The 27,870-nt window shown below is 44.6% G+C and overlaps 1 protein-coding gene across 1 annotated transcript in view; it reads right to left on the bottom strand.

The window, feature by feature from the left end:
• The window catches only part of grin3bb (glutamate receptor, ionotropic, N-methyl-D-aspartate 3Bb), a 76,133-nt gene extending 49,493 nt beyond the window's left edge, over positions 1 to 26,640 (bottom strand). Inside the window, exon 1 of the mRNA XM_072482679.1 lies at positions 25,973 to 26,640. Coding sequence (XP_072338780.1) covers positions 25,973 to 26,401 — 429 coding nt within the window. The 5' untranslated portion in view covers positions 26,402 to 26,640. The remainder of the gene's footprint in view (positions 1 to 25,972) is intronic.
• Between the last annotated feature and the right edge of the window lie 1,230 nt (positions 26,641 to 27,870).

Here is a 27,870-nt window from a genome sequence, read left to right as displayed (position 1 = left end):
TCTTATTTTGAAAGGTACATGGAGATTTCCTGACTCCACAAAACTTCAACCCTCTGTCTTTTTCTCTGTGTATATCATACCATTTGTGAACTGTTGAACTGTACCAACTCTAGCCCTCTCCCTGGCAAACATCTGAGGTTGAACCAGACCTTTCACTTGGAGTCAAATTTGACCCAAAGATGGACTTCTGAGCACATATCTGTGCCAAAAGAAGACTTCCATAATTTCATCAATATCTCAGCTCATATTCTGCTGAAATCTTCATTCATGCCTTTATGACCTCTTGAATTGATTATTCCAACATTCTCCTGCTTAGGATCCACTCTTGCATGAACTTGAACTTATCCAAACCAAATATTGATTTCATATATTCTTGGGATGTGGGTGGCACTGGCTAGATTAGCATTTATTGTCCATCCCTAATTGCCCATGAGAGGGTGGCAGTGAGCTTGCTTAGCAATAACCTGCTCATTGATAGTCAGCTTGGGTTCTTGATGAGCATCCCATCCACAAACATTCACTCTTTCCACCTCCAACGCACAGTGCCAGGGTCACTCAGCTCCTGACCTCATGACAGCCTTGTTTCAAACATGGACAAAAGAGCTGAACTCCATAGGGGAGGTGAGAGTGACTGCCCTTGACATCAAGACAGCATTTGACCGAGTATGGCAGCAAGGAGCCCTGGCAAAACTGAAGTCAATGGGAATCAGCAGGAAAACTCTCCACTGGTTGGAGTCATACCTGGCACAAAGGAAGATGGTTTGTGGTTGCTGGATGTCAATCATTTTAGTCCCAGGGCATTACTTCAGGTATTTCTCAGGGTAGGGTCCCAGGCCCAACCATCTTCAGCTGCTTCATCAATGAACTTCCTACCATCATAAGTCAGAAGTGGGGATGTTCACTGATGACCGCACAATGTTCAGTATCATTTGTGACTCCTCAGATGCTGAAGCACTTCATGTCCAAATGCAGCAAGATCTGGACAATGTCCAGGCTTGGGCTGACAAGTGGCAAGTAACATTCACAACACACAAGCGCCAGGCAATGACTATTTCCAAGAAGAAAGAATCTAATCAATGTCAACATTCTGGGGGTTACCGTTAACCAGAAACTGAACTAGTCTAGTCATATAAATATCATGGCTACAAGAACAGGTCAGAGGCTCAAATTCTTTGAGGAACTGACCTCTTGACTTCCCAAAGCCCGTCTACCATCTACAAGAAACAAGTCAGAAGTGTGATGGAATACTCTCCACTTGCCTGGATGAGTGCAGCTCAAACATTCAAGAAGATTGGCACCATCCAGGCCAAAGCAGCCTGTTTGAGTAGCACCCCATCCACAATCATTCACTCCCTTCGCCTCCGACACGCAGTGGAAGCAGTGTGTACCATCTACAAGATGCATTGCAAGAACCTAACAAGGCTCCTTGGACAGGTTCCATGACCACCACCATCTAGAACGTCTAGAGTGGCAGACGCATGGGAACACCACCACCTGGAAGTTTTCCTCCAAGCCACACATCATCCTGACTTGGAAATATATCGCTACTCCTTCACTATCGCTGTATCAAAATCCTGGAACTCCCTCTCATACACATTGTACACGATACCATGAATATTGCTGATTTTGTTGAGATAGCATATTTACAAGAACAACTTACATTTATATAGTGCCTTTATTGTGGTTAAAAGTTCCAAGGGGAGATAGTGGCATAATGGTAATGTCAATAGGCTAGTAACCCAGAGGTCCAGAATAATGCATTAGGGAATTCCGTTCAAATCCCAGCTGGTGGAATTTTAATTCAAGTAATAAATCTGGAATTGAAAGTTCATCTCAGTAAAGGTGACCAGAAAACTATCATCGATTCTTGTTAAAAAAAAAAACCATCCAGTTCATTAATATCCTCCAGGGAAGAAAATCTGCTCTCCTTACCTGGTCTGGCCCACATGTGGATCAAGAGGCACAGTAACTTTTAACTGTCCTCTGAAATGGGCCAATTCAAGGACAATTAATTACCACTTCCATCACTTTACTGATGATCGAGGGTAGACTGATGGGGTAGTAATTGACAGGGTTGGATTTGTCCTGCTTTTAGTTTACAGGATGTACCTGGACAATTTTCCAAATTGTTGGGTTGATGCTAGTGTTGTAGCTGCACTGGAACAGCTTGGCTAGGGGCACTGCAAGTTCTGGAGCATAGGTCTTCAGTACTATTGCCGGAATATTGTCAGGGCCCATAGCTTTTGCAGAATCCGGGGTCTTCAGTCTTTCCTGATATCACGTGGAGTGCACCAAATTTGCTGAGGATTTCATCTGTGATTTCATTGAATTTACAGTGTAGGAGGCCATTCGGCCCATCGAGTCTGCACCGGTTCTTTGAAAGAGCACCCTACCCAAGCCCACACGTCCACCCTATCCCCATAACCCAGTAACCCCACCCAACACTAAGGGCAATTTTGGACACTAAGGGCAATTTATCATGGCCAATCTACCTAACCTGCACATCTTTGGACTGTGGGAGGAAACCGGAGGAAACCCACGCACACACATGGAGAACGTGCAGACTCTGCACAGACAGTAACCCAAGCCGGGAATCGAATCTGGGACCCTGGAGCTGTGAAACAATTGTGCTAACCACTATGCTACCATGCTGCCCACTACCATGTTGGGGACCTCTGGAGAAGGCTGAGATGGATCACCCAGTTGGCCTTTCTGACTGAAAATCTTCCAAATGCTTTATGCATTTGTCCAAATGTCTTTTGCATTGATGTGCTGGGCTCCCCCACCATTGAGATTGAGGGTACTTGAAGGGCCTTATCTCCCAGTGAGTCACCATCATTTACCACTGGATGTGGTAGGACTGTAAAACCGACATCTGATGTGTTGGTTGTGGAATTGCTTAGCTCTGTCTATCGTTGGCTGTTTATGCGGTTTGACACGCAAGTAGTCCTGCATTGTAGTTTCATCAGTTTGACACCTCATTTTTAGGTATGCCTGGTGTTGCTCCTGGCATGCTCGCCTGCACTCTTCATTGAGCCAAGGTTGATCCCCTGGCTTGGTGATAATGGTAGAGTGGGGGATATGCCAGACCATGAGGTTACAGATTGTGGTTGAGTAATATTCTGCTGCTGCTCATGACCCATGGCGCCTCAGTCTGAGTTGCTGGATCTGTTCAGAGTCTATCCCATTTAGCACGGTGGTAGTGCCGTGCAACATGGTGGAGGGTATCCTCAGTGTGATGACAGGACTCCAACTCCACAAGGAATGTGCATTGATCACTCCTACTGATACTGTCATGGACAGATGCATCCAAGGCAAGCAGTTTGATGAGGATGATGTCAAGTATGTTTTTCTCTCTTGTTAGTTGCTCACCACCGGCCACTCAACCAGTATAGCAGTTGTGTCCTTTAAGCCCAATTCAGTCTGTGGTGGTTGTGTTACCGAGCCACTCTTGGTGATGGATATTGAAGTCCCCATTCAGGAATTCTTTCTGCATCCTTGCCACCCTCAGTGCTTCCTCTAAATAGTGTTCAACATGGGGGAGTACTGATTCATCAGCTGGGGGGCAAAGTGGAGAATGTCATGTGGCAATCAGCACGAGCTTCCTTGCCCATATTTGATCTGATGCCATGACACTTCATGGGGTCTGGAGTTGATTTTTCACAGTGCTCAGCAAAGGTTTATACCAACAAAAAGGAAGGACGGTAGAAAGAGGGAAAATCAACTGTGGATATCTAAGGAAATAAGGGAGAGTATCAAATTGAAGGAAAAAGCATACAAAGTGGCAAAATTAGTGGGAGTCTAGAGGACTGGGAAATCTTTAGGGGGCAACAGAAATCTACTAAAAAAGCTATAAAGAAGAGTAAGATAGATTATGAGAGTAACTTGCTCAGAATATAAAAACAGATAGTAAAAGTTTCGACAAATATATAAAACAAAAAAGAGTGGCTAAGGTAAATATTGGTCCTTTAGAGGATGAGAAGGGAGATTTAATAATGGGAGATGAGGAAATGGCTGAGGAACTGAACAGGTTTTTTGGGTCGGTCTTCACAGTGGAAGACACAAATAACATGCCAGTGACTGATAGAAACGAGGCTATGACAGGTGAGGACCTTGAGAGGATTGTTATCACTAAGGAGGTAGTGATGGGCAAGCTAATGGGGCTAAAGGTAGACAAGTCTCCTGGCCCTGATGGAATGCATCCCAGAGTGCTAAAAGAGATGGATAGGGAAATTGCAAATGCACTAGTGATAATTTACCAAAATTCACTAGACTCTGGGGTGATCCCAGCGGATTGGAAATTAGCAAACGTGACACCACTGTTTAAAAAAGGAGGTAGGCAGAAAGCGGGTAATTATAGGCCAGTGAGCTTAACTTTGGTCATAGGGAAGATGCTGGAATCTATCATCAAGGAAGAAATAGCGAGGCATCTGGATGGAAATTGTCCCATTGGGCAGATGCAGCATGGGTTCATAAAGGGCAGGTCGTGCCTAACTAATTTAGTGGAATTTTTTGAGGACATTACCAGTGCGGTAGATAACGGGGAGCCAATGGATGTGGTATATCTGGATTTCCAGAAAGCCTTTGACAAGGTGCCACACAAAAGGTTGCTGCATAAGATAAAGATGCATGGCATTAAGGGGAACGTAGTAGCATGGATAAAGGATTGGTTAATTAATAGAAAGCAAAGAGTGGGGATTAATGAGTGTTTCTCTGGTTGGCAATCAGTAGCTAGTGGTGTCCCTCAGGGATCAGTGTTGGGCCCACGATTGTTCACAATTTACATAGATGATTTGGTGTTGGGGACCAAGGGCAATGTGTCCAAGTTTGCAGGCGACACTAAGATGAGTGGTAAAGCAAAAGGTGCAGAGGATACTGGAAGTCTGCAGAGGGATTTGGATAGGCTAAGTGAATGGGCTAGGGTCTGGCAGATGGAATACAATGTTGACAAATGTGAGGTTATCCATTTTGGAAGGAATAACAGCAAAAGGGATTATTATTTAAATGCAGAGAGACCTGGGTGTGCTAGTGCATGAGTCGCAAAAACTTGGTTTACAGGTGCAACAGGTGATTCAGAAGGCGGATGGAATTTTGTCCTTCATTGCTAGAGGGATGAAGTTTAAGACTAAGGAGGTGATGCTGCAATTGTATAAAGGTGTTAGTGAGGCCACACCTGGAGTATTGTGTTCAGTTTTGGTCTCCTTACTTGAGAAAGGACATACTGGCACTGGAGTGTGTGCAGAGGAGATTAACTAGGTTAATCCCAGAGCTGAAGGGGTTGGATTACGAGGAGAGGTTGAGTAGACTGGGACTGTACTCGTTGGAATTTAGAAGGATGAGGGGGGATCTTATAGAAACATATAAAATTATGAAGGGAATAGATAGGATAGATGCGGGCAGGTTGTTTCCACTGGCGGGTGAAAGCAGAACTAGGGGGCATAGCTTCAAAATAAGGGGAAGTAGATTTAAGACTGAGTTTAGGAGGAACTTCTTCACCCAAAAGGTTGTGAATCTATGGAATTCCTTGCCCAGTGAAGCAGTAGAGGCTCCTTCATTAAATGTTTTTAAGATAAAGATAGATAGTTTAATAGGGATTAAGGATTATGGTGTTCGGGCTGGAAAGTAGAGCTGAGTCCACAAAAGATCAGCCATGATCTCATTGAATGGCGGAGCAGGCTCGAGGGGCCAGATGGCCTACTCCTGCTCCTAGTTCTTATGCATCCAGAAGCATTATCCCCATCCAAATACCAATTCAGCCTGGGCACCTCACCTTAGGAGAAGAGAAAGGAGATTAAGGTTTGAACAGCAGAATTATTCCCAAGGTTAAATTAGGACAGGTTGTACAGGCTTGGTTTATACACTGTTGAGTATGTAGGTTGAGTGGAGATCTAACTGAGGGCTTGAGAAGATACTGGAATTGATATGGTCTGCAGATACTTCTTCTGTGGGGAAATTCAGAAGGGGTGATATTCTAATATTAGAGCCAGACCACTCAGGAGTAAAATCATGAAGCACGTCTCCACACAAAGGGCATTGGAAACCTGGAACACTCTCCCCCAAAACTCCTGGCCTCTTGGTCAATTGAGATCAATAGATTTTTGATAGACAAGGGTACAAAGGGATAAAGAGCAAAGACACATAGATGGAGTTGAAATACAGATCAGTGAGAACGGAATGGCAGAACAGGCTTGAATGACAGAATCGCTACTTGTGGCCCTTTGTTCCTAATAGCAAATGTAGGATAAGGATGTTTAGCAGAGTAACGGTTAATGTGGGACTGGAGAACCATATTACCCACAGAGTGACATAGAGAGTAATGTGATATTAGACTGTCTGTAGAGTAGAGGTTGGAAGAAGCTGACATGGATACAGAACCCATGAATGGCAGTACCTTGGGTACTTATATAGTTATGGATTAACAATAAACGGTTTATGTTCAACTATGCAGGCCCCCAGACATCTCAGTGAAACACCAAACATACTTTAAAAAATGGTGGCAGCGAAATGAACAAACCCAGAACCTCAAAGCAGCTGGGAAGGAACCCAGAATCTCAAAGCATGGAGAAGTAAAGAAACTGAAGCCTGACCTGAGAGAAGTTTGCCTAAATTGAAGACACAGTTGGAGAGAGCCTAAATAAAAAAGCTCCATTACAAACGCAGAGGCTGGATATGTGGAGGCCCATTGCCAGACCTGATTGAATAGAGTCAAGCAACCTAGTCAGATCCAAAAAAGGCTGAGCAAAATTCAAAAAAGCAAATAAAAGGCTGAAAGACAGCAAAACGATCCACTGCGCAGATAAAAAGCCAGACCGGATTGGACATAGAAGCAGAGTCAAAGCACCGAGCCAAATCACAAGAAGGTTGAACAAAAAGAAAATACAATAAAAAGGTCAACTTACCTTTTAAAATAGGCAGCCATTAGGATCAGCACATCCAGAATGCAGCTTAAAGAGAGCCACAGCGAGCACCCCAACCGGCACCATAACATGAGTTGGCCAAGCTCAATTGGAAAAAAAAGTTTCTAAAATACAGAAGGCAGAGTAAAAACAGTCACTTTCTAATTCCCCGCGTGGAAGTTCAAACAAAGGGCCAAAACAAAGATTTCCTGTTGAGAGAATAGTTTTTTTTTTAAAACAGAAGAGTGGGAGCCTGCCAAAACTGACAAAGCATTGAAAGAACACACAGGCGGGAATAAAAACTGGCAAATGTGGAGCCACCTTGAAGTAAAAAGCAACTTAAAGAGGTACTCACCTTTTACAAAAAACAGCCATGGATAGAAAATTAAGACACCCGAAACAGTTTAGGCTAAGACCCAAAATTGGGATTCATATTGCCGAAGAATTCCTAAATTATCTGCGAACATCGGGGTGAAGTAAGAAATCAGTTAATACATTTTTATACTTGTTTGGTGTATTTGCAGATGAAGTAATTCTAATCCAACATACAGATGAATCCTCAACCACATTAGATGATATATTAAAAGCCTTTGACAAGTATTTTAATCTCAAAATTGAGCAGAGTGCAGACCTTAAAAGAAAGCCTAGAATATCCGCAACAAAGCATCAGGGGAAACAAAAGACCCCAGAGCCAGGAAGACATAAGACCGCAGAGCCAGGGAGACAGAAGACCCCTGAGCCAGGTAGACAGAAGACCCCAAGGTGAGGGAGACAGCAAACCTCAAGATGGTAGCTGGCCATGCCAGTGTAATGAAGTACACATGCCAAAGAGTTCAGTGCAGAAGAAAGAAGACACTGAGAAGCAACTGAAAGGCTTACAAATAGAGTTTTTTGAAAATGTTCACACATTACCCAAACTGCAACAGCAGGTGGCCGTGATGAGGAAGCATCTGGCTGTGATGAAGGAAAGCTATTTGAAATAACCCAAAAGAAACAAATCATGCAAATCAAAAAATTAAGCTATTCCACAAGAAAATGTTTGCATCAAATCTGTGTTGAAGGAAGACAGCCAGAAGTACAGCTAAGTACAACAGCAGGCAGAACAGGTACTCAAAGAAATCACTGTCATAAAAGACTCTTTGAAGAATCAATATGTAGCCCTGGAAAAATGTGAGGAGCTAAAAATTATGTTGAATACTACTTTAACGAAAGCAACATTAGACAATCAGTAGCAACAAAGCAATGTACCGAAGTGCAGTATGAGTTGGCAAGAGGTCAGCAAGAAAATTAATTTTTGAAACAACAGCGGATTGTCCTTCAAGACAAAATGCAAAAGGAGTTCATAATCCTTCAGCAGCATGAAGATTGTCTTGAACAGCATAATGGAGGAGCGGTAGTGGAAGAAACTTGACAAAGCAATTGAACTTCAGAGAGGAAAGGAAAACCTGAAGAAGTATCTTCACATGCTGCAAGGATCCCTCAGGTCAAAATTTGTTCTTCTGGAAATTTACAAAGGGAAACAAACAATAATTTAATGTCGCTGAATGAACTGAAGAACAAGTTGGCAGAGAACATTCAGCAATGTTCAATATTCCAGGAGGGAGTCAAGAGGTGCAAGAAAGAAGCTGAAGAGCTGAATAAAATGGAAAAGAGGCGACATTGAAAGGAAAGGTCGTAGAACTTTCCAAGTTGTGTGTGGATAATGAAGCCATGAGTTTCATAATTACAGAACAGAGACAAGTTAAGACTTTGCCAGAGAGAGACTTGGTCAACAGTGAAACTAAAATGAAACACAAAGCATTGCTGTATACAGAGAAAATAAAGATGGAAATAAGACTGAAAAGGAGCTAGAAGAAAAAGTACTGAATGCCTCAAACTAACTGACAACCACTGAGTTGCTAAAAAATTAAATGGCTGAAAATGTGAAACAATGGGAAATGAAGGCACCATTTTTGAAATTTGATTTTCCAGTAAGAACATGGCAGATGGGAAAAGAAAATCTAAATCCACTCTAGGAATGAATGGAGTACACTTTCCCTTCAAAAGGAACAGGACAAATGCATGGTGTCCGAGCACAATAAAGGCATTGTTGGCAAGGAGAAACACAACATGGAGGAGTGTAAAACATTAATCAAATGGAGACAGCCAAGTAACCGAAACAGAGTTACTACAATTTCAATGCTAAACTGACAAAATTAACCCAAGGCAAATGATACCACCACGCCTTCAAACGTGACAAAACGAGATCTGGAAGAACTGTTAAGCCTCCAGACCATCTGAATTTATAAAGTCGGAGATTTGAGCTGGGGATGGGGAGAAGAAGAGGTAGCAAGTAAAGATTGTACTGTAAATGTATTTAAGCAAGGACTTTGGGGGGGGGGGGGGGGGGAAGAGTGTAGGATAAAGTTGTTTGTCAGAAGAAGGGTTAATGTGGGACTGGAGAACAATATCACCCACACCGTGGTGTAGGGAATAACATGATAGTACACTGTGTAGAGAATAGAGTCTGGAAAGAGCTGGCATAGAGACAGCTCCCATGAATGTCAGTGCCTTAGATACATACATAACGATGGGTTAACAATAAATGGTTTATGTTTAACCATCCAAGCCTCCAGACCTCTTCATGAAACACCAAACAACGTTTACAACTGTTAACACTGGCCTGGGTTGTCAGAGAAAAATCTCAGGGGGAATCTCAAGCCATGCCTTGCTGAATTGATGTTTAAACATTTTTTGCGACAAAGGTGTTGGAAGTGTGTGCTGATAATGGCACAAGGGCGACTCAGTATCTGAGACCTTGGTGAATAACAGGACAATTAGCAAAACACCTTAACCAATGAGATTAACAAATTGAAGGGGGAAAAAACAGAGGAAGGACTGATACAAAGATTGAATTCAATCTGAAATGAGTGACTAAAAGATAAAAAAAGAGAGGGAAAGGGAATCTGGATTCAGGGAAAGAGAAAACGAGAGATAAAAAGGAAAGATAAGATAAACGATTAAAATAATATTTTGTAAATCTCCCAACAATAATTCATAACTTGAAAGAATGAGACTCTGGACTTAATTGTTCACTTCCTGGACCAAGGAGGTCAATTGACCATAATTAACAATTTTCATATTGTTAAAGCGTTCTTAGATTTTAATTACTCAGCTTAATTTTCTGCAATGAGTTTAATGAACATTTCATGTAAACTCAGTGCATGAAAACCACAGCAGGGATTAAGGATGAAATGCTGCTTTTACAAAGGAAACGGAGCAGTACAAATTAACCAGCAACTTGTGGCAATTTACAATTCACAGGGTATTTGTTGCTGGCCAATTTCACATTAATAGCAGCTGCATGTGTCCATTCATGTCTATTTTAATGCAGATTCTGGGCTATTATACCACACTGAATTTCTCTTCCCTCCTCTATAAAAAAATAATGAAAAGACCATACGAAATATGCACTCCAAGGCATAAAATCACTTGTTACCCTGTGGAACAGGCTCTCTTTCAAATCTAGCTAAACTCTTCTGCTGGCTGACACAACACTTAAATGCAAGGCTCTCTCTTGCAGGCTGCAGAACTAAAACTATCTCTTGACAAACACATGAAGTTCAATTTAATCTTGTAATTGGAGATCCCTGGCTACCATTGTATGTCAAAATGAAATACAGGTTATCAATAACTTGGTCCCCTTCACAGCAGTCTCAGGCACAGCTGTCAATCTGGCTGGGCCAGATTTTAAATCTGTGCTTCAGTGACTTGGAAACATGGCTGCAGACGTGTTTCCGAATATGAATTAGAACCAAAACCCTTAGAAATTATACTGAAACAAAAAGAAGCAACTCCTTTATCAATGGCAAGTGGATAACTAATTAACAATTGTCCCCTATTTAATCTAACTGTAACACTTGAAACTAAACATTTCCATACTTAAGCTGTATTAACATACGATATGTTTCATAGATCACTCGCCTGATATATGCCAACTAATTTAATCTACCACAATTTACTTTGCGTTTTTAACTCTTCCACTGTGGTTGATAGGGTCCTTGATCATGTTTATCCCATTTCTCACAATTCTGCCCCGGCTCCATGGTCATGATATGGTTCCCTTGGTCTTCGTCTTCCACCCACCAACCTTCACCTACAATAGACCATCCTTGCCACTGTTGATGGCACCACTAACTACATTTTCAGCATTTCAAAAGAACCATTCTCCATGTAACACCCTCTTACACTTGCCTTTTACCCCCAGTTCCATTTCCCGTTCTAATAACACTTTCCCATGCAAGTCCAAAAGATAAACACCTGCTCATACATCTCCTCCTAACTCACTGTCCTGGGTCCCATACACTCCTTCTATAAACTTTAGCCATGATGTGGAGATGCCGGTGTTGGACTGGGGTGAGCACAGTAAGAAGTCTTACAACACCAGGTTAAAGTCCAACAGATTTGTTTCGATATCACTAGCTTTCGGAGCGCTGCTCCTTCCTCAGGTAATATAAACTTTAGTATATGCTGTAATCACAGATGCTGTGCCTGTGTCCTCAACAAGGAGTAATCACAAACACAGAGAGAAAAATAACCATCCGTTGGCTAGTCAGAGATGTAGAATGTATTAAAATGGTGTATTTTTTAATAATTTGTAGTACAATGACTATTAGCAAAAATTCCTGCGATCAGGAGTCAAAATGTATTGGGTCCATTCGTAAAAACCATGAAAGGTTTTGATCATAGACAGAGAAAATGTGCTTCCACTCATGGAAAAGAATGAAACTATTATGCCAGGACAGCAGCAGGTTTACCTAGAAATGTGGTTTCAACCTTGCGAAGCTACAACATGGAATTACTTGCATTCTAAACAGTGGAATAGCATGCAATAATCAGAGCTAAGTGATCACATGACCATCGGATCAGGTCTAAGCTCTGCAGTACCGTCACATACAGTCATAAATGGTGGCAGACAATTAAACAACTAATTGGAGAGGGAGGCTCCACAAATATCCCCAGACTCAATGCTGTGAGAGCCCAGCACATTTGAGCAAAAGACAAGGCTGAGGCATTTGCAACTGTCTTCAGCCAGAAATGCAAAGTGGATGGTCCACCTGGGCCTCTTCCCGAGGTCCCCAGCATCACAGATATCAGTCTTCAGCCAATTTGATTCACTCCACATGATACCCAGAAATGGGGGTGGCATGGTGGCACAGTGGTGAGCACTGCTGCCTCACAGCACCAGAGCCCTGGGTTCAATTCCAACCTCGGGTGACTGTCTGTGTGGAGTTTGCATTTTCTCCACGTGTCTGCATGGGTTTCCTCCGGGTGCTCTAGTTTCCACCCATACTCCAAAGATATGCAGGTTAGGTGGATTAGCCTTGATAAATTGCCCCTTAATGTCAAAATAAATGTTAGATGGGGTTATGGGGATAGGGTGGAGTTGTAGGCTTAAGTAGGGTGCTCTTTCCAAGGGCTGGTGCAGGCTCAAAGGGCCAAATGGCCCCCTTTGCACTGTAGGGATTCTATGAAATTGCTAAAGGAACTGGATACTGCAAAGACTTGGGGTCCTGACAACATTTAGGCAATAGTACTGAAGATTTGTGCTTCAGAACTATCTATGCCTCCAGCAAAGCTAATCCAATATAGCTACAACCTTGGCATCTACCCAGCAATGTGGAAAATTGACCAGGTACATCCTGTCCACAAATATCAGGACAAATCCAACCCATTCAATTATGGTTACATCAGTCTACTCTTGATCATCAGCAAAGTGATGGAAGGGGTCATCAACAGTACTATCAAGTGGCACTTGCTCAGCAATAATGTTCATGTTCAATTTGGGTTCTGAGCAACACCATTACTGCAGCCGGCAAGGCAGCCATGCAGCTGTGCATGCCGCTGACAGCCCGCTGTAAACCTGGTGCCCTGAGTCGTATAGGTGACCCCCGCCAGGGCACCCCCCCCGGGTGCCCTCCAGCCCCAACTGAGCCATCAGCTGTATGGGCACTTCAGCACAACCAGTCCAATCTTTTTGGCCCCGATCAGTGTGTGTATGGGGGGTGTATTGTTTAAATGTGGCTGCAGCTTGTCAGCCCTGCGAGTGTCCATCACAGACCCAGTGATTCCCCACCGTTTGTCATGGAATTCGATGGTGTTCCACGTGGGGCCGGTGCTAGCCCCTCACTGGTAGCAGGCCAGTCGTGGCGCCGATCTTTCTGACGTGAAAGTCCACAGATTCTCTGTTGGCATCAATACTTAGACTCAGAAACGGAGAATCTGGCCCACTACCTTCAGGGTCATGGCAGCATTTGACCGAGTGTGGCATCAAGGAGCCTTTGCAAAACTGAAGTCAACGAGAATCAGGGGGAAACTCTCCACTAGTTGAAGTCATACTTAGTACAAACAGCATGGTTATAGTTGTTGGAGGTCAAGCATCTCAATCTCAGAGCACTGCTACAGGAGTTCCTCAGGGTAATATCCTAGTCCCAACCATCTTCAGCAGCTTCATCAATGACCTTCCTTCCATCATAAGGTCAGAAGTGGGGCTTTCACTGATGATTGTACAATGTTCAGCACAATTCACAATTTTTCAGATATTGAAGCAGTCCATGCCCATACACAGCAAGACCTTCAGGTTTGAGTTGATAAGTATTGAGGTAGATAGAAAACTGGTTGGCAGAGAGGAAACAAAGAGTAGGGATTAATGGGTCATTTTCAAATTGGAAGGCAATAACTGGTGGGGTACCACAGGGATCGGTGCTGGGACCCCAGCTATTCACAATATATATAAATGATTTGGATGAGGGAACAAAATGTAACATCTCAAAGTTTGTAGATGTTACCAAATTAGGTGGGAGGGTGAATTGTGACGAGGATGCAGGGATCCTACAGCGAGATCTGGACAGGTTGGGCGAGTGGGCAAACCAATGGCAGATGCAGTATAATTTGGATAAGTGTGAGGTTATTCATTTTGGAAGCAAAAACAGGAAGGCAAATTACTACCTGAATGGTTGTAAATTGGGAGAGGGGAGTGTGCAGCGGGACCTGGGCGTCCTTGTGCACCAGTCGCTGAAGGTAAGCATGCAGGTGCAGCAGGCTGTAAAGAAGGCTAATGGTCTATTGGCCTTCATTGCAAGAGGTTTTGAGTATAGAAGCAGGGATGTGTTGCTGCAATTGTACAGTGCCTTGGTAAGGCCACACTTGGAGTATTGTGTGCAATTTTGGTCTCCTTCTCTGAGGAAGGATGTTCTTGCTCTCGAGGGAGTGCAGTGAAGGTTTACCAGACTGATTCCAGGGATGACAGGACTGTCATATGAGGAGGGATTGACTAGGTTGGGATTGTTCTCGCAGGAGTTCAGAAGAATGAGGGGGGATTGCATAGAGACTTATAAAATTCTAACAGGACTAGACAGGGTAGATGCAGGGAAGATATTACCAATGATGGGTGTGTCCAGAACCAGGGGTCACAGTCTGAGGATTCATGGTAAACCATTTTGGATAGAGATAAGGAGACATTTCTTCACACAAAAGAGTGGTAAGCCTGTGGAATTCATTACCACAGGAAGTAGTTGATGCTAAAACTTTTAATATATTCAAGAGGCAGCTGGATATAGCACTTGGGGAGAATGGGATCAAAGGCTATGGGGAGAAAGCAGGATTAGGCTATTGAGTTGGATGATCAGCCATGATCGTGATGAATGGCGGAGCAGGCTCGAAGGGCCAAAAGGCCTCCTCCTGCTCCTATTTTCTATGTATGTATCTATGTATAAGTGGCAAGTAACATTTGAGCCACATAAGTGCCAGGCAATGACCATTTCAAACAAAAGAAAATATAATAATTTTCCCTTGACATTCAATGGCATTACCATCATTGAAACCCTCACTATCAACTTACTGGGGATTACCATTGACCAAAAACTGAACTGGACTAAATACCATAGCTAAAATAGCGAGCTAGAGGCTGAGAATTCTGCAGTGAGTAACTCACTTCCTGACTCCCCAAAGCCTGGCCACCATTTACAAGGCACAAGTTAGGAGTGCAATGCAATTCTTGCCTTGATGAGTGCAGCTCCAACGACACTCAAGAAGCTTGTTACCATCCAGGACAAAGCAGCTTCTTTGATTTGCATCCCATCCAGCATCTTAAATATTTACTCTCTCCACCACCTGTGCACAGAGACAGAAGTGTGTACCATTTACAAGATGCACTGCAGCAACTTAAGAAAGTTCCTTCAACAACACCTTCCAAGCCCGCAACCTTTACCACCTAGAAGGACAAGGTCAGCAAATACATGGGAACACCACCACCTTGAGGTTCCCCTCCAACTCACACACCCTCCTGACTTTGGAAATATATCACCATTCCTTCAGTGTCACTGGATCAATATCCTGAAATTCCCTTCCTAATAACCTTGTGGGTGTAGCTACACCACATGGACTGCAGCAGCTCAAGAAGACAACACAGCGCCACTTTCTCGAGGGCAATTGGAGATGGGCAATAAATGCTGGCATTACCAGCAATGCCACATCCCATAAATGAATATCCAGCACATGCCCTCAGTTGGAATTGTTGAAGGTTCGCCTACACTGTCGAGAAGCAAACATCGATCACAAGGGTCGCATTATGATCCACACTGTATGGAAGTGGGTAGCGTGTGCTTCACCAGAGACTGACTATGAAGAAGGGAAATGTGATGAGAAGATTGGAAAATTAAATACGTAACTAAGATTGGATTGTTTAGCAGTTGTCAGACATTTCTAGAGTGTGTGGTCGAAGTAAAGTTTCTTATAAATTCTTAAAAGTAAATTCATTGCAAAACTAAGGAAAGCTTTAGCCAAAGCTAGCCACAGTCACTGCCATCATTTTGACCAAGTCAGCTGAAAGTCTTCTTTAATGCTAGTTATTTTCATAAAATTGCTTGAATTACATATTTTTTTCCCTTTGCTTTTTCCCTCCCCTCGGTGGCTCAGTGGTTAGCGCTGCTGCCTCAGAGAACCAGGAACCCGGTTCGATTCCGACCTCGGGTGACCTTGTGGAGTTTGCACATTCTCCTCTGTCTGCATAGGTTTCCTTCGGGTGCTCTGATTTCCTCCCGCATTCCAAAGATGTGCAGGTTAGGTGGATTGACCTGATAAATTGCCCCTTAAGTGTCCAAAGGCTAGGTGGGGTTAGGGCTGGGGAGTGGGCCCAGGCAGGATGCTCTTTCAAAGGGCCAGTGCTGACTCGATAGGCCGAATGGTCTCCTTCTGCCCTGAAGGGATTCTGTGGATTCTATTCTATGATTCCTGAAGACAAAGGTTCTTGCTGGGGTATATGTTCCACGTGTGTCCTGTAGCACCTCGTCCAAATGCCCATTCTTCATATGTGAGCCTAGCGAGCCATTGGCTGTGGAGAGCATCACAACCAAAGCTGCCCCTGTCCTTCCCGATACAAGTCCTTTGCAGCAGGCGGCAGAGTCATTAGATGGCAAATCAGGAGTTCTGCCAGATTAACGCCCCCCTCCCCATAGACACACAAACCAGGAACAATGGTCACGTTTTTTAAAAAGTCTAATTCAGTGCTTCATCTTTACACTAAGTATTTTCATTTAAGCTCAGAGAAGACTAGCCTCGATTATGATGGACGGGGTCACAAAGGATACACTGGAAATAATTTTAAAAATGGACAAACCCGAGGCAAAGAGCAATGAAAACACCATTAAACTCGGTGAATATGTTTCGCTGGCTTCTGCATTATAAACAGTCACAGGCACTCAAAATCCAATCTCAGAAACAGACTCAATGACCAATGAGTACATTAGAAACCGGTCGACTTGGAGCAAAAGAAAACTCACTTCTGACGGAAAGTGAGATGTGATTAGCAAACATGGTTCACTCCCTTATACAGATGGTGTCATTGCCATCTCGGCGCAGCGGCTGTCACTGTACAACTCCCAAGCGGGTGCAAATCACAGTATTCGGTCTGTTAATGACAGGTATGTAATGGAGCGCTGACTGTTATCTCCGGGATCTCTCGATCTCTCTCATTTTTTTTAAAGCCGCGATTTAATGTGGCCAAAAGACATGAGGAATTTGTTTTAAAAAGCAGGTCAGCCTGTGTTAAGACAAATCAGTACAGGATTAATGAGAAGTTTTGTACTGGCATTGCACACACCAGGAATCAAATAGGAACATGAAAAGCAAAAAACAATGCTTCCGTGTAAAATGGGCCATTATTGATTAATACCATTAGTTCTCGAATTTTTAACTCCAATTTTCTCCCCTCCCTTCCATATGCTGGAGTATAGGTTCCACAGGAGCTATTTTTTAAAGTTGCCCAAATCTTTGAGTTGTAGTCGGAATATTTTAACATAGAATGCACCGCACTTTCACTTCAATCTTGCCCTCGGACACATCCACACTCGTGTTCACCAATAATCGCTAAATCGTGATAAAGTGGGAGGCTCGGTCGATTTTCCTCGCGTTCTGATCAACTAATTCAACACAGCCTCACGGTAGCATTGTGGATAGCACAATTGCTTCACAGCTCCAGGGTCCCAGGTTCGATTCCGGCTTGGGTCACTGCCTGTGCGGAGTCTGCACATCCTCCCCGTGTGAACGTGGGTTTCCTCCGGGTGCTCCGGTTTCCTCCCACAGTCCAAAGATGTGCAGGTTAGGTGGATTGGCCATGATAAATTGCCCTTAGTGTCCAAAATTGCCCTTAGTGTTGGGTGGAGTTACTGAGTTATGGGGATAGGGTGGAGGTGTTGACCTTGGGGTAGGGTGCTCAAGGGTGCAAGAGCTGGTGCAGACTTGATGGGCCGAATGGCCTCCTTCTGCACTGTAAATTCTATGAAAACTAACCTACCATTAAATTACCACTCAATCTGCCCTCTATTCAGGGACCTATATACTCAAGCACTAACTTCACCTACCTATACAGGCACCGGAGAAGATGCAAAAAAAAGATACTGGAGCTAAGAGATTATATCTGGAAAGACAAAACCGACTGGTAGTCTTTTCCCTAGAAAAGAAAAGGAGGGGGGTAACAGAGATCTTTACAATTATAGTGGTGGTTGTTAGGGTAAAGAATGATTCTGCTTGTATGGAAATCCAAAACTAAGCATCATAAACATGATCCATCATCTCTTCCATGCTACAGGCACATGGAATGGATGGAGCATATACTCACGTCCGTTCCCATAGCTAGGATTACCTGGAAAAGGTTGCTAGCCTGTCATCATTTTGGCCATCAAGTGACATTTGAACCCACGGCTACCTGACTCAGAGGCAGGAACGCTACCCACTGCGCCACTCGAGCTGCCATTATCGATATGATAGTCACCAATAAATACAATAGGAAATTCTGGAGACATATCTTTGCCCAGAGATTGTTGGGCTAAATGGCCTGCTTCTAAGCTGTCCATTCTATGTATATAATGAGGACACTAACATTATTTCTTATCCAATATCCTACACACCAGCCTGCCTATCCATGCACACAACAAACTACCTGCTCACCTTTCCACCTAGCTTCTCACTAATCCATCCATTAATCCAATTCCCCAACCCACCCACATTCATCAACCACTCTCTCAACTTGATTGCCTGGAGCCCATTTATACAATACATTTCAGGGGAAAAAACAGTTCTGTTCTGCATTTTGCAGTTACACTAACTATAGCCCCATTGCTTCATTTCCCAATGTGTAAAACAATCACAAGACTATCAGGGCAAATATTGTTTCTAATTTGATAGTTTGTTAAAAGATTATGTAATTTGTAAAGAATTACAAAATTAAAGACTTTTTTCATTAGAGGTCAGCTCACACCCAAAGTCATTGTGATCCTTAATCTGTTCCACTCTCGTCTCCTATCTGACTTCATTAATTTGTTTCATAACTTAAAGTCTGAATTCCCAGATGGTTTCCTTTGCTGTCTTTGTACCCCCTCGTGTTCAATGAGATCAGTCCTCGAACTGGGCCAGCACGGTAGCATTGTGGATAGCACAATTGCTTCACAGCTCCAGAGTCCCAGGTTCGATTCCGGCTTGGGTCACTGTTTGTGCGGAGTCTGCACATCCTCCCCGTGTGTGCGTGGGTTTCCTCCGGGTGCTCCGGTTTTCTCCCACAGTCCAAAGATGTGCAGGTTAGGTGGATTGGCCATGATAAATTGCCCTTAGTGTCCAAAATTGCCCTTAGTGTTGGACTGGGTTATGGGGATAGGGTGGAGGTGTTGACCTTGGGTAGAGTGCTCTTTCCAAGAGCCGGTGCAGACTCGATGGGCTGAATGGCCTCCTTCAGCACTGTAAATTCTATGATAATCTATATGACAAACCACCGCCCCCGCCCCCTCTCCCATCCTTCGTCAATCCACCCTGTCATGAGGACTGTCTGTTCTTTAGAAGTTAACTTTTAAAAACTCGACCTTGCTATTTATCAATATTTATGAGAGCCACAAACAATTTAAGCTCACAATCTACATGAAGGAGATTCTGTGGAATGGACTCAAATCTACACTTCTCTGTTTTCCATGACTATCCTTTAGTCTCTCTGGAGTCGAGATGATGCCAAGATAATGAGGTTGAGAATTGATTGGTTATTCAACATCTAATGCACAGCATCCAGAGTATTGCTGGTGACCGAACATTCAGCCTGGTACATTAATGGAACCATGACTGGTTGGCCTGTTGCTGGGAGTGAGGATTATTTAAATAGCTCTGCATACCAGGTCATGTATTAAGTGGTAGGAGATGGGTGGGTGGATGGTGGGAGATGACGAGGGGGTGTATGGCCCTGCTGCTCGAGTACTCTACATTGACAGGGTATATGGTATTAATTCTAGGTATACCATTGTGCAGTAGGTTCCCGGATCCGAAAGCTCCAGTGTTAGTGGACTCTGTACGGGTGGGACAATGTCCCACATCGAACAAAGAGAAACTGTAATGTTGTTAACTTCACAGTGTCTTGGTTTGGAAGTTCTTAAATCAGGCAGTGGATTATATTGCGGCTGAGAAAAACAGACCTAATCACAATTCATCACCCGCTCTCACCAAGCCCCTCTGCCTGTTCCTGTGGCTGGTATTCCATACATATGGTGCAATATGTGACTTTGGTATTGTTAGTGAAAAGGAAAATTGGACAATGAAATGGGGAACGCATAGAACATGATTCCCATTTGTATCACTTTTAGAGATCCACTATCTGTATCTAGACAGAAACCGATAAATGGAAACATACAGAGATGGTTTAGTTTGTCTTATACATATCTGCACAAACTAAACCAAGGTGTGGGCCCATCTGGATGAGATAGCGGGAAGGTGCCTTTGTTCCAGTGGCACATCAGACATGAGTGCATTCAAAACAAATCTGGGGACAAGACTGGAAGAGAGTCTGCACGCTATTGGAAACCCTGAGATGTTCTGTCATTGTGGTCAGTTCTTTCCTGCAAGTGTACACCTAATTATCAAACACTGCATCTGTACTCAGAGGCAGGTGACAAGGATAATAATTCCCACAGATCTGATTTCACAGATAAACATCTCCTAATTTAATACCTGTTCCTCAGCTGGAACTCAATTATTCAGTTAATGGCCTACTCATGCTCCTATTTCTTCTGATTTTATTAAGAGTAATGACAACGTTTATATTCCCCACCTCTCCTAAAGACAGTGTACAGGATATTGGGGGAGTGTGGGCTAAACAGGGTCAGTGTGGGACGTTCCCACCTCACTGGGAATGGAGGTCCCATCCTCGGGAGCTGCCACGGCCTCTCGGATCGGCTGGCAGTGCCATCAGTCATGGTAGCACTAAGAGTGCATGAGTGGAAGAATGAGACGGTGGGTCCAATGGATCCAGGAGACAGGCATGTTTCTAGTTTAGGATAAGAAGGGTTTGGGATACGGAGGGTGTCAGGAGGGAGTGCTGAATGCAGCAGTGAGAAGGAAAAGGGGAAGGTAGGGGGAGTTCTATCTTAGGGGGTCAATCTCACCCACCTGGAACCGTAAACGACAGCTCCCGAAGATATAATCCCTCTTCCTTCCCATCCTTTGAAAATCTTCAAAAAATAAAATCAGGCTGCTCACTCCTACTTGACTGTTATGCATTTATTTTTATACCCCCATCCTTAAAGTTGCAAAGCCAATGTGTAGAGTGGACAGGGCAAACCCTTAATCCTTCTCATTGCTTGTTCCAAAAAACAATTCAAATTCAAATTGAATCCAATTCATGATCATGAAAAGAGGCTGGTTCAGCTCACTGGGCTAAATCGCTGACTTTTAAAGCAGACCAAGGCAGGCCAGCAGCATGTTTCAATTCCCGTACCAGCCTCCCTGAACAGGTGCCGGAATGTGGCGACTAGGGGCTTTTCACAGTAACTTCACTGAAGCCTACTCGTGACAATAAGCGATTTTCATTTCATTTTTTTCATTTCATCTCCACAAGAGAGACAAGCTGATAAGAAAAGGCCTTGTACCTCATCTTGGGTTTGAGTGACACATGATTTCATGAGCTGCGATTATAGATTGGTAACAAACCCAATTGGCCCATGAGTATTTATTTAAGTATGTGGGCTGCTGATTTTTGTGCCCATACAACCCCCCAGTATATGTGGGTGAACTCAGGGGTGGGTGAAAAGGGTGATACCCAATTATATGTGGTCCCCTCCTTTGCTGAATACACGCCAGCCGAGAGCACCTAAAATACAGCCCACTGTTTCTTCCTCAGGTATAGTTTGCAAAGGCACCAGGCATCCTCTGTTACCCTAAGTTCTTCATGTATCAGTGGGGATTCACCACATAGGGCACCATCTTCCTTCCGCCTCCCCATTTGTGACCTCTCCCAACTACCCCCCCCCCCCCTTCCCTCCCACACCCCATCCCACCACCACGGGCCTCAGTCTCTCTCCTTTTTGCCTCTCAGTTGTAGCCTTGTGTCTCAGTACATTTCCCACCTAATAGACTGTCAACCTGCCAGCCAAGCTGATTGCCCAGAGGGAACCCTGGTTAAAAGGCAAATTGTGCTGTTAATTTCAGAAGGATATCGGAGCAACCCTTACTTCAGGGTTCCCAGTCTGGAACTCACTTCCTTTGATGATATGCCTGTAGACAGATGTATCGTTGGTGGCGGGACCTCCAACCAGAAGGTGGCGGTACAGATCCACCATGCGGTCTTGAGACAGTTGTCATGCGAAAAGGCACTCAGATATAAGTCAGGGCCGATCAGGTGATCTGCAGCAGGTTGTAAGATGTATATGAGGACAATCATGCAAAGGGGTAGTTCTAGGGGAGTATAAAGAAACTCCAAGATAACTTGCTCTGTATCTGATCGTTACCTTACCACGTGTGTATTAATAAAATTCTGGGTTGGACAAGTAACCAGCAGTTCTGTAGATTCCTTACTAGACAATGAACACTGAACACAACATTCCCCACCTCTCCATAAATATCAGGGTTCTGAGGGGTGGGGTAGCATTTCAAAAGACATCTGAATAGGGTTTTCTAGTTGCTCATTCTTCACGTTCAGATTTAGTGGTGGGCACCGTAGCGGAGTTTAATATTGTCCTTGTCCAATGACACACACGTGCACGTACAGCAGCAATCACTAAATAATGATTGAGGAACCTTGGCTGATTTTCTCTCCATGGTTTAGCGATTGTGTAGCCAACCGAATTCAACACAGACCAAGACTGGAACCCGGGACCACATTGCAGGGTGAATTTACCAGCTGGGTTAAGGTGCCGCACTCAATCTTTACACAGTACAACGGAGAACAGCCAGCTACAGTTAGCCACATTCATTACGATATGTAAGAGATTGCGTGATCGGCTGAAACGCTGACAAGCGTGTGCTTACGATTGAAAACAGACTGAACAGAAGTGAAAGCAGGATTATTAATAACGATTTTGATCAGCAATGAACATTCTTTGACTGTGATTTTAATCTTTGCCACACGGTGATACATAGCCACACAGAATGACAATCATTCGAATCCCGAGTCAATTCAAGTTATACAGAAGCTATCAGAATTCTGTCGAGCAGGTTTGTTTACGGTCTGTGCTGATCTCATCTGGGACAGCAGCACGGAGCACCACAATTAACCCCTGGATTCTTTTCCCTAATTGTTATTCAGTGAGCTCCTGCTGAACGATGTATTGGGCGACAGCAGGATCAGGCTCCGTTGTGAATCCCTCCATGGATGGAATCCCCAGTCAGCACACATTGTCCAGTTTCACACAAGAAAGGCCATTTGGGTGAGATGTTGAAATTGCTGGCGCCTGTGAAGCCTGTATTCCCCGAGAGCCAGGAGGTGGGTGGAATATTGAAGGAGAAAACAGTTACCATATTTGTTTATTACACCTTCTGCGAGAGCCCAGTATATAGGACTCTAATGCTGGTTAGTGTATTTATTGAGACAGCACTGGGCGGTATAAGACACCCATGCCACACACTACATCTCACCAGACTGCAGTCAAAAACATAAAATATAACCACTGCACAGATTAAGGTAATAACTGATATGGTTCCGTTCCATGCAACTGCAATGATGACACCATTTGGCATTGCCCCAGGACTGCACCAGGAACCATGTCAACGGGCATCTTAGTAATTAGCAAGTGAAATGCTGAAGCAGACGGCATTTCAACTAAACGCACCAGTCATTCATCACTCACCCAAAGCCATATTGTTGCTGCAACATTTTATCACCAAAAATAATTCAGCTTCTTCCACTTTGTGCCAATTACTACCTAGTTATTGCGCACTAGTGACACCTATTGATGATAAGGCAACAGTGTAACGCAAATGACTATCTGCTCAATGCCAATCTCACTGGGGGTGGGTAAATATCAGCTGGCATCCCCGCACACAAATATAATGGCTCCCTGCTGGAAAATGTGCATTTCAGGTGAGATCATCGGGGTCATCTGCAATCCCCTCTAAGCCAAGTAGGCTTTTGATGATCCCAGGAAAGGAGAGGAGATTGGAGACAAGTGATGTCTCTCCAGCCACATCTGTTCTACATTTCTCTCCTAAAGCTGCTAACTTTCACAAGGCTGTGGCCATCTATTTGTTTTTAATTCTCAAGATGTGGCAAGGCCTACATTTATTCCCTATTTCCAGTTATCTCGAGTTGCTGATGAACAACCTTCTTCAACCTTTGCAGTCCTATAGTGAAAGTGCCCCCACAGACAGGGAGCTGGATAAGGAGTTCCAGAATGTTGACCCAGCAATGACGAAGGAACAAGTCATATAAAAGCATGTTGTGATGGTGTAAGACTTGGGAGGAGAACTTGGAGGTGCTGGTCACCTGTTGCCCTTGCCCTAGTGCATGTTGCAGTCTGGCGAGATTCTGCTGAAGCAGCCTTGGTGGGTTGCCGCAGTATGTCCTGCAGATGGCACACGCTGTAACCACAGCATGTCTATGATGGAGGAAGTGGAGGGGGTGCCAATAAGAGGGCCGCTTTGTCCTGGATGGTGTTGAGCTTCTTGGGTGTTGTTGGAGCTGCACTCATCCAGGCAAGTGGCTCCATCACACTCCTGACTTGTGGCCTTGCGGACAGGTTTTGGGGAGTCAGGAGGTGAAGCAGAATTCCCAACCTCTGACCTTCTCTTGTAGCCACTCCACTAATGTGGCTGGTCAAGCTGACTGGTCAATGGCGTGTGACAGGGTCTAGGAACACACGTAAATAGAGTGGAAACGGTCTTGTGTCAACCCAAGAAGAACATGTCGCTCACAAACTGTCCCCCTTTCAGATACCGAGCAAAAACATTCTAATGTACAGACCAGGCACAAAGAACAAAATCCATTGACGGGACACTAGCCTCAGTGAGGGTAATGCCATTGAAAGTCATGGCTGGCCTTGTTGGAGAATGGATGTGGCTATCACCCAGGACAGTAGTAGCTGACATGGCTGTTCTTCAGTTAGAAGCCGAGGGCGAGAGTGCGAGTAGGCTATTCCACTAGGAGAGCATCACAGCTGAGCCTGACACCGCCCTCACTCAAAGCCAACCTGCATGCATCTTGCGACCAGATGTGATTGCCATGGGCTGAAGAAGGAATAGTGACATCACAGGCCACTCTGAGCCCAGGCTCGGGGTGAAATTTAGCCCCTTCTTTGATCACACCCATTGGGCCAGTTGGAACAGAGCTAAGCTCTGTTTAAATCGGCAGGGTTCAATGCTGTAAATGATAGTAACAGTTTCAAAGTTAAACCCCGTCAGACATCGGAGGTCCGGCTCATTTACAATGTTCGTTTTACAATTTACATTTCGGCTCCTCCAACTACCACTGTCTCTCACACGGGCCAAGCGTTTAGATATTAGTCACAGTTTCAATAAGGGAACATTGAAGATCACAACTGAAGGACCACCCCAGAAATAAGCACCCCGCTGCCAGCGACAGTCTGACCAGATTATTCCGATCACCAATTAATTTACCGCTGTCAATTACTAAATGGAGGCTAGTTTAGTCGTTGAAAACAATACTTTTGAAGCACAATTCGATGCTCCCGAATTCCAATCGAGATACCGACTTCTGTTTAATAAATATTACAACCAATACATTACTCTCACAGCCCGTGACAGCAGGGACAATATATCACAATGCTGTAAAACTGAGTGTTTTATTTATATTAAACCTGAACGCTGACTCCCCGAAAAGGTTGCTGCCGATTGATTCGATGTTAATTTCAGAAATGACCAATTTAATCAGAACTGGTCACGGGTGGGCGGGCCGCCAGAACTCTTGTTATTTAAAAAAAATATATTTTAAATTACTCGCCGACAAAGTGAGATGACTGGAATTAAATAATTTGTAGTAATACTCAACTAGTCGATTGGAATTCCACCTTGGAATTAACCCCCCCACCCCAAAAAAAAACAGTCCAGGTGAGCTGCCCCCGAGTTTAAAAATTAAAACCCTGCTCCACAAGTCCCGGAGTGGGGCCCGAGTCTTCGGTTCCTCACAGACAACTCCTAACCCCCTCCAAATATTCACCCACATTCGCACTTTGGAAGCGACTTCGCCACAAGACTGACAATTTCAAACCAAGTTGAAATCAGCACCACTGAATTCTGAGACAGGGCTCTCTGAAGTTGGGTAACTTTTGACCACCTACCTCAGTCCGCAGCCCCTCTCCCCGCTCCAATATACTAATGAAGGGAATTTCCAGGAAAGAGGATAAAAAATCCATCTGGACCAGTTGATCTGCAGATTCTGGGAAAGCCAGGACGGCGGACACCCCCCGGACCACGATCGACTGGCAGATGGATTGTAAAAGTGAATGGGGGTCAGGGTGCCAGCCCTGGCTGCTGACCAGCTCCAGGCTCAAGTTGTAGGGCAACAGATTGCCTCTCAGGGCCGAGTCCACAGCCTCCAGCAGCGCCTGTTGCAGCAGAGCTTTCCTGGGCGTGGGCAGCACGGTGCCCAGGCTCACGGTGTGTCCGATCCTATTGAGGATGTGGCAGGGCTGAGGGTGAGGGTGGCAGAGGCCGAGCAGGGCGTGCAGGAGCCCGAGGAGAGCCCACAGTCTGTCCCGGGTCCCCATAGTCCAGTCTCCGGGGGAAGCGGCGAGGAGGGTCTGGGTGGGGGAACTCCTGCTCGCAGCCAGCGCACTGCCGCAGCTTGAGGCTGTCACTGGCTGCGAGGAGGGGAGAGCTGATCAATAGACGTCGGATGGGGCAAGTCTGAAGACACGGAGCTCTAAACCTGCAGCCTGGCTTTCCAGGAGGTTTAAAGTTAACCAGTGCTGTAGGAGGGAGAGGAATTAGAGAGAGAGAGAGAGAGAAGGCATGAAAGAACAAGTAAAGAAGAGAGAGGAAAATAAATGAATATAATAAAATAAATAGTGAGGGTTGCAGAGGCTGAGGGAGGAGCCGGAGGAGAGTCTGTCCCGGGGCCCTCAGGAACAAAGGAAGATTTTAACAGAGGTGGTGGAGAGAGGGAGATTTATTGGGGAGGGAGCTCTAATGCGGCAGGAACGTTGGGTGAAGGGATATTTAACATTTGTCCTGGGGTGAGGGTGTCTGTAGGTGCAGAGTTGGAGGGCTGCAGGATGGAGAGTTAATATTGGGGGAGAGGGAGGGAGCTTCTGTAATTTGAACGGAGAGAAGCCAGAGTCACCTCATCCTCTTCGCCATCTCCCCCAAGAAACTGAGCCTCTAACATAGTTTGTGGGGGCAGAGATCGAGTTCAGCTTTCACATTCCCCGGGGGGGGGGGGGGGGGGGAGAGTTGGGGCTGAATGAAAATTCCGGGTTGTCTTTTACCTCCCAGATTTCCAAAAGTGGCCATTTCAATCCTCGGATTGACTACCCATTCTCCCGATGTGACACAGATTTGGGGGTGTCATAGGTGCAATGGGAAGTTCCTCCACCTCAACCTGTTCAGCGGCCGGTTGAAGTTCATGTTTCCCGTGCCAAGGTAAGGGGACATCACAAGAGGTCACATGCTCAAAGTGAGCGTCTCCGTATTACACCAGTGACATGGAGAATCGCTGACAGCATCTCGGATCTGTGATTAGAACAGGTCGCGCCCCACTGACTCCAATCATTTGTTAGATGGTCCATTTCAAAGTGTGAATCAGTTTGTGGCATTAACACCGTCGGGCATTCAAGCGAAATGATGCCTCCCATTTAAATTACAAACACTGCACCCACCCTTTACAGAATTACAGAATTGTTACAGCGCAGAAGAAGGCCATTCGGCCTATCGCACCTATACTGGCTCTCCTAATGAACATTCCACCCAGGGCCGTCCCCCACCTACCTTCTCCTTGTTACCCTGCAGGTTGTGTTTCTTTCCAGATGTGGAGTGTTATGGGCCAGGAATTAGAGAACCCCAAAGTGTATCATGGAGTTCACCTGACCCACGACTTTTAATAGATTGTGGTATGGGGAGCACACGGTCCACTCTACAGGTACGGTGCAAACAGAGCTTTACAGTACTTTTAAATTAAAATGTTTATTCTATGAACTCAAGTTAGCCTTTTTAAAACATACAGTGAACATTTTAGCAA

This window comes from Scyliorhinus torazame, chromosome 18 (assembly GCF_047496885.1).
Source record: "Scyliorhinus torazame isolate Kashiwa2021f chromosome 18, sScyTor2.1, whole genome shotgun sequence".
In the NCBI taxonomy this organism is placed as follows: Eukaryota; Metazoa; Chordata; class Chondrichthyes; order Carcharhiniformes; family Scyliorhinidae; genus Scyliorhinus; species Scyliorhinus torazame.
The sequence above is the reverse complement of the archived record's forward strand: the minus strand, read 5'-3'. Positions and strand labels throughout refer to the sequence as shown.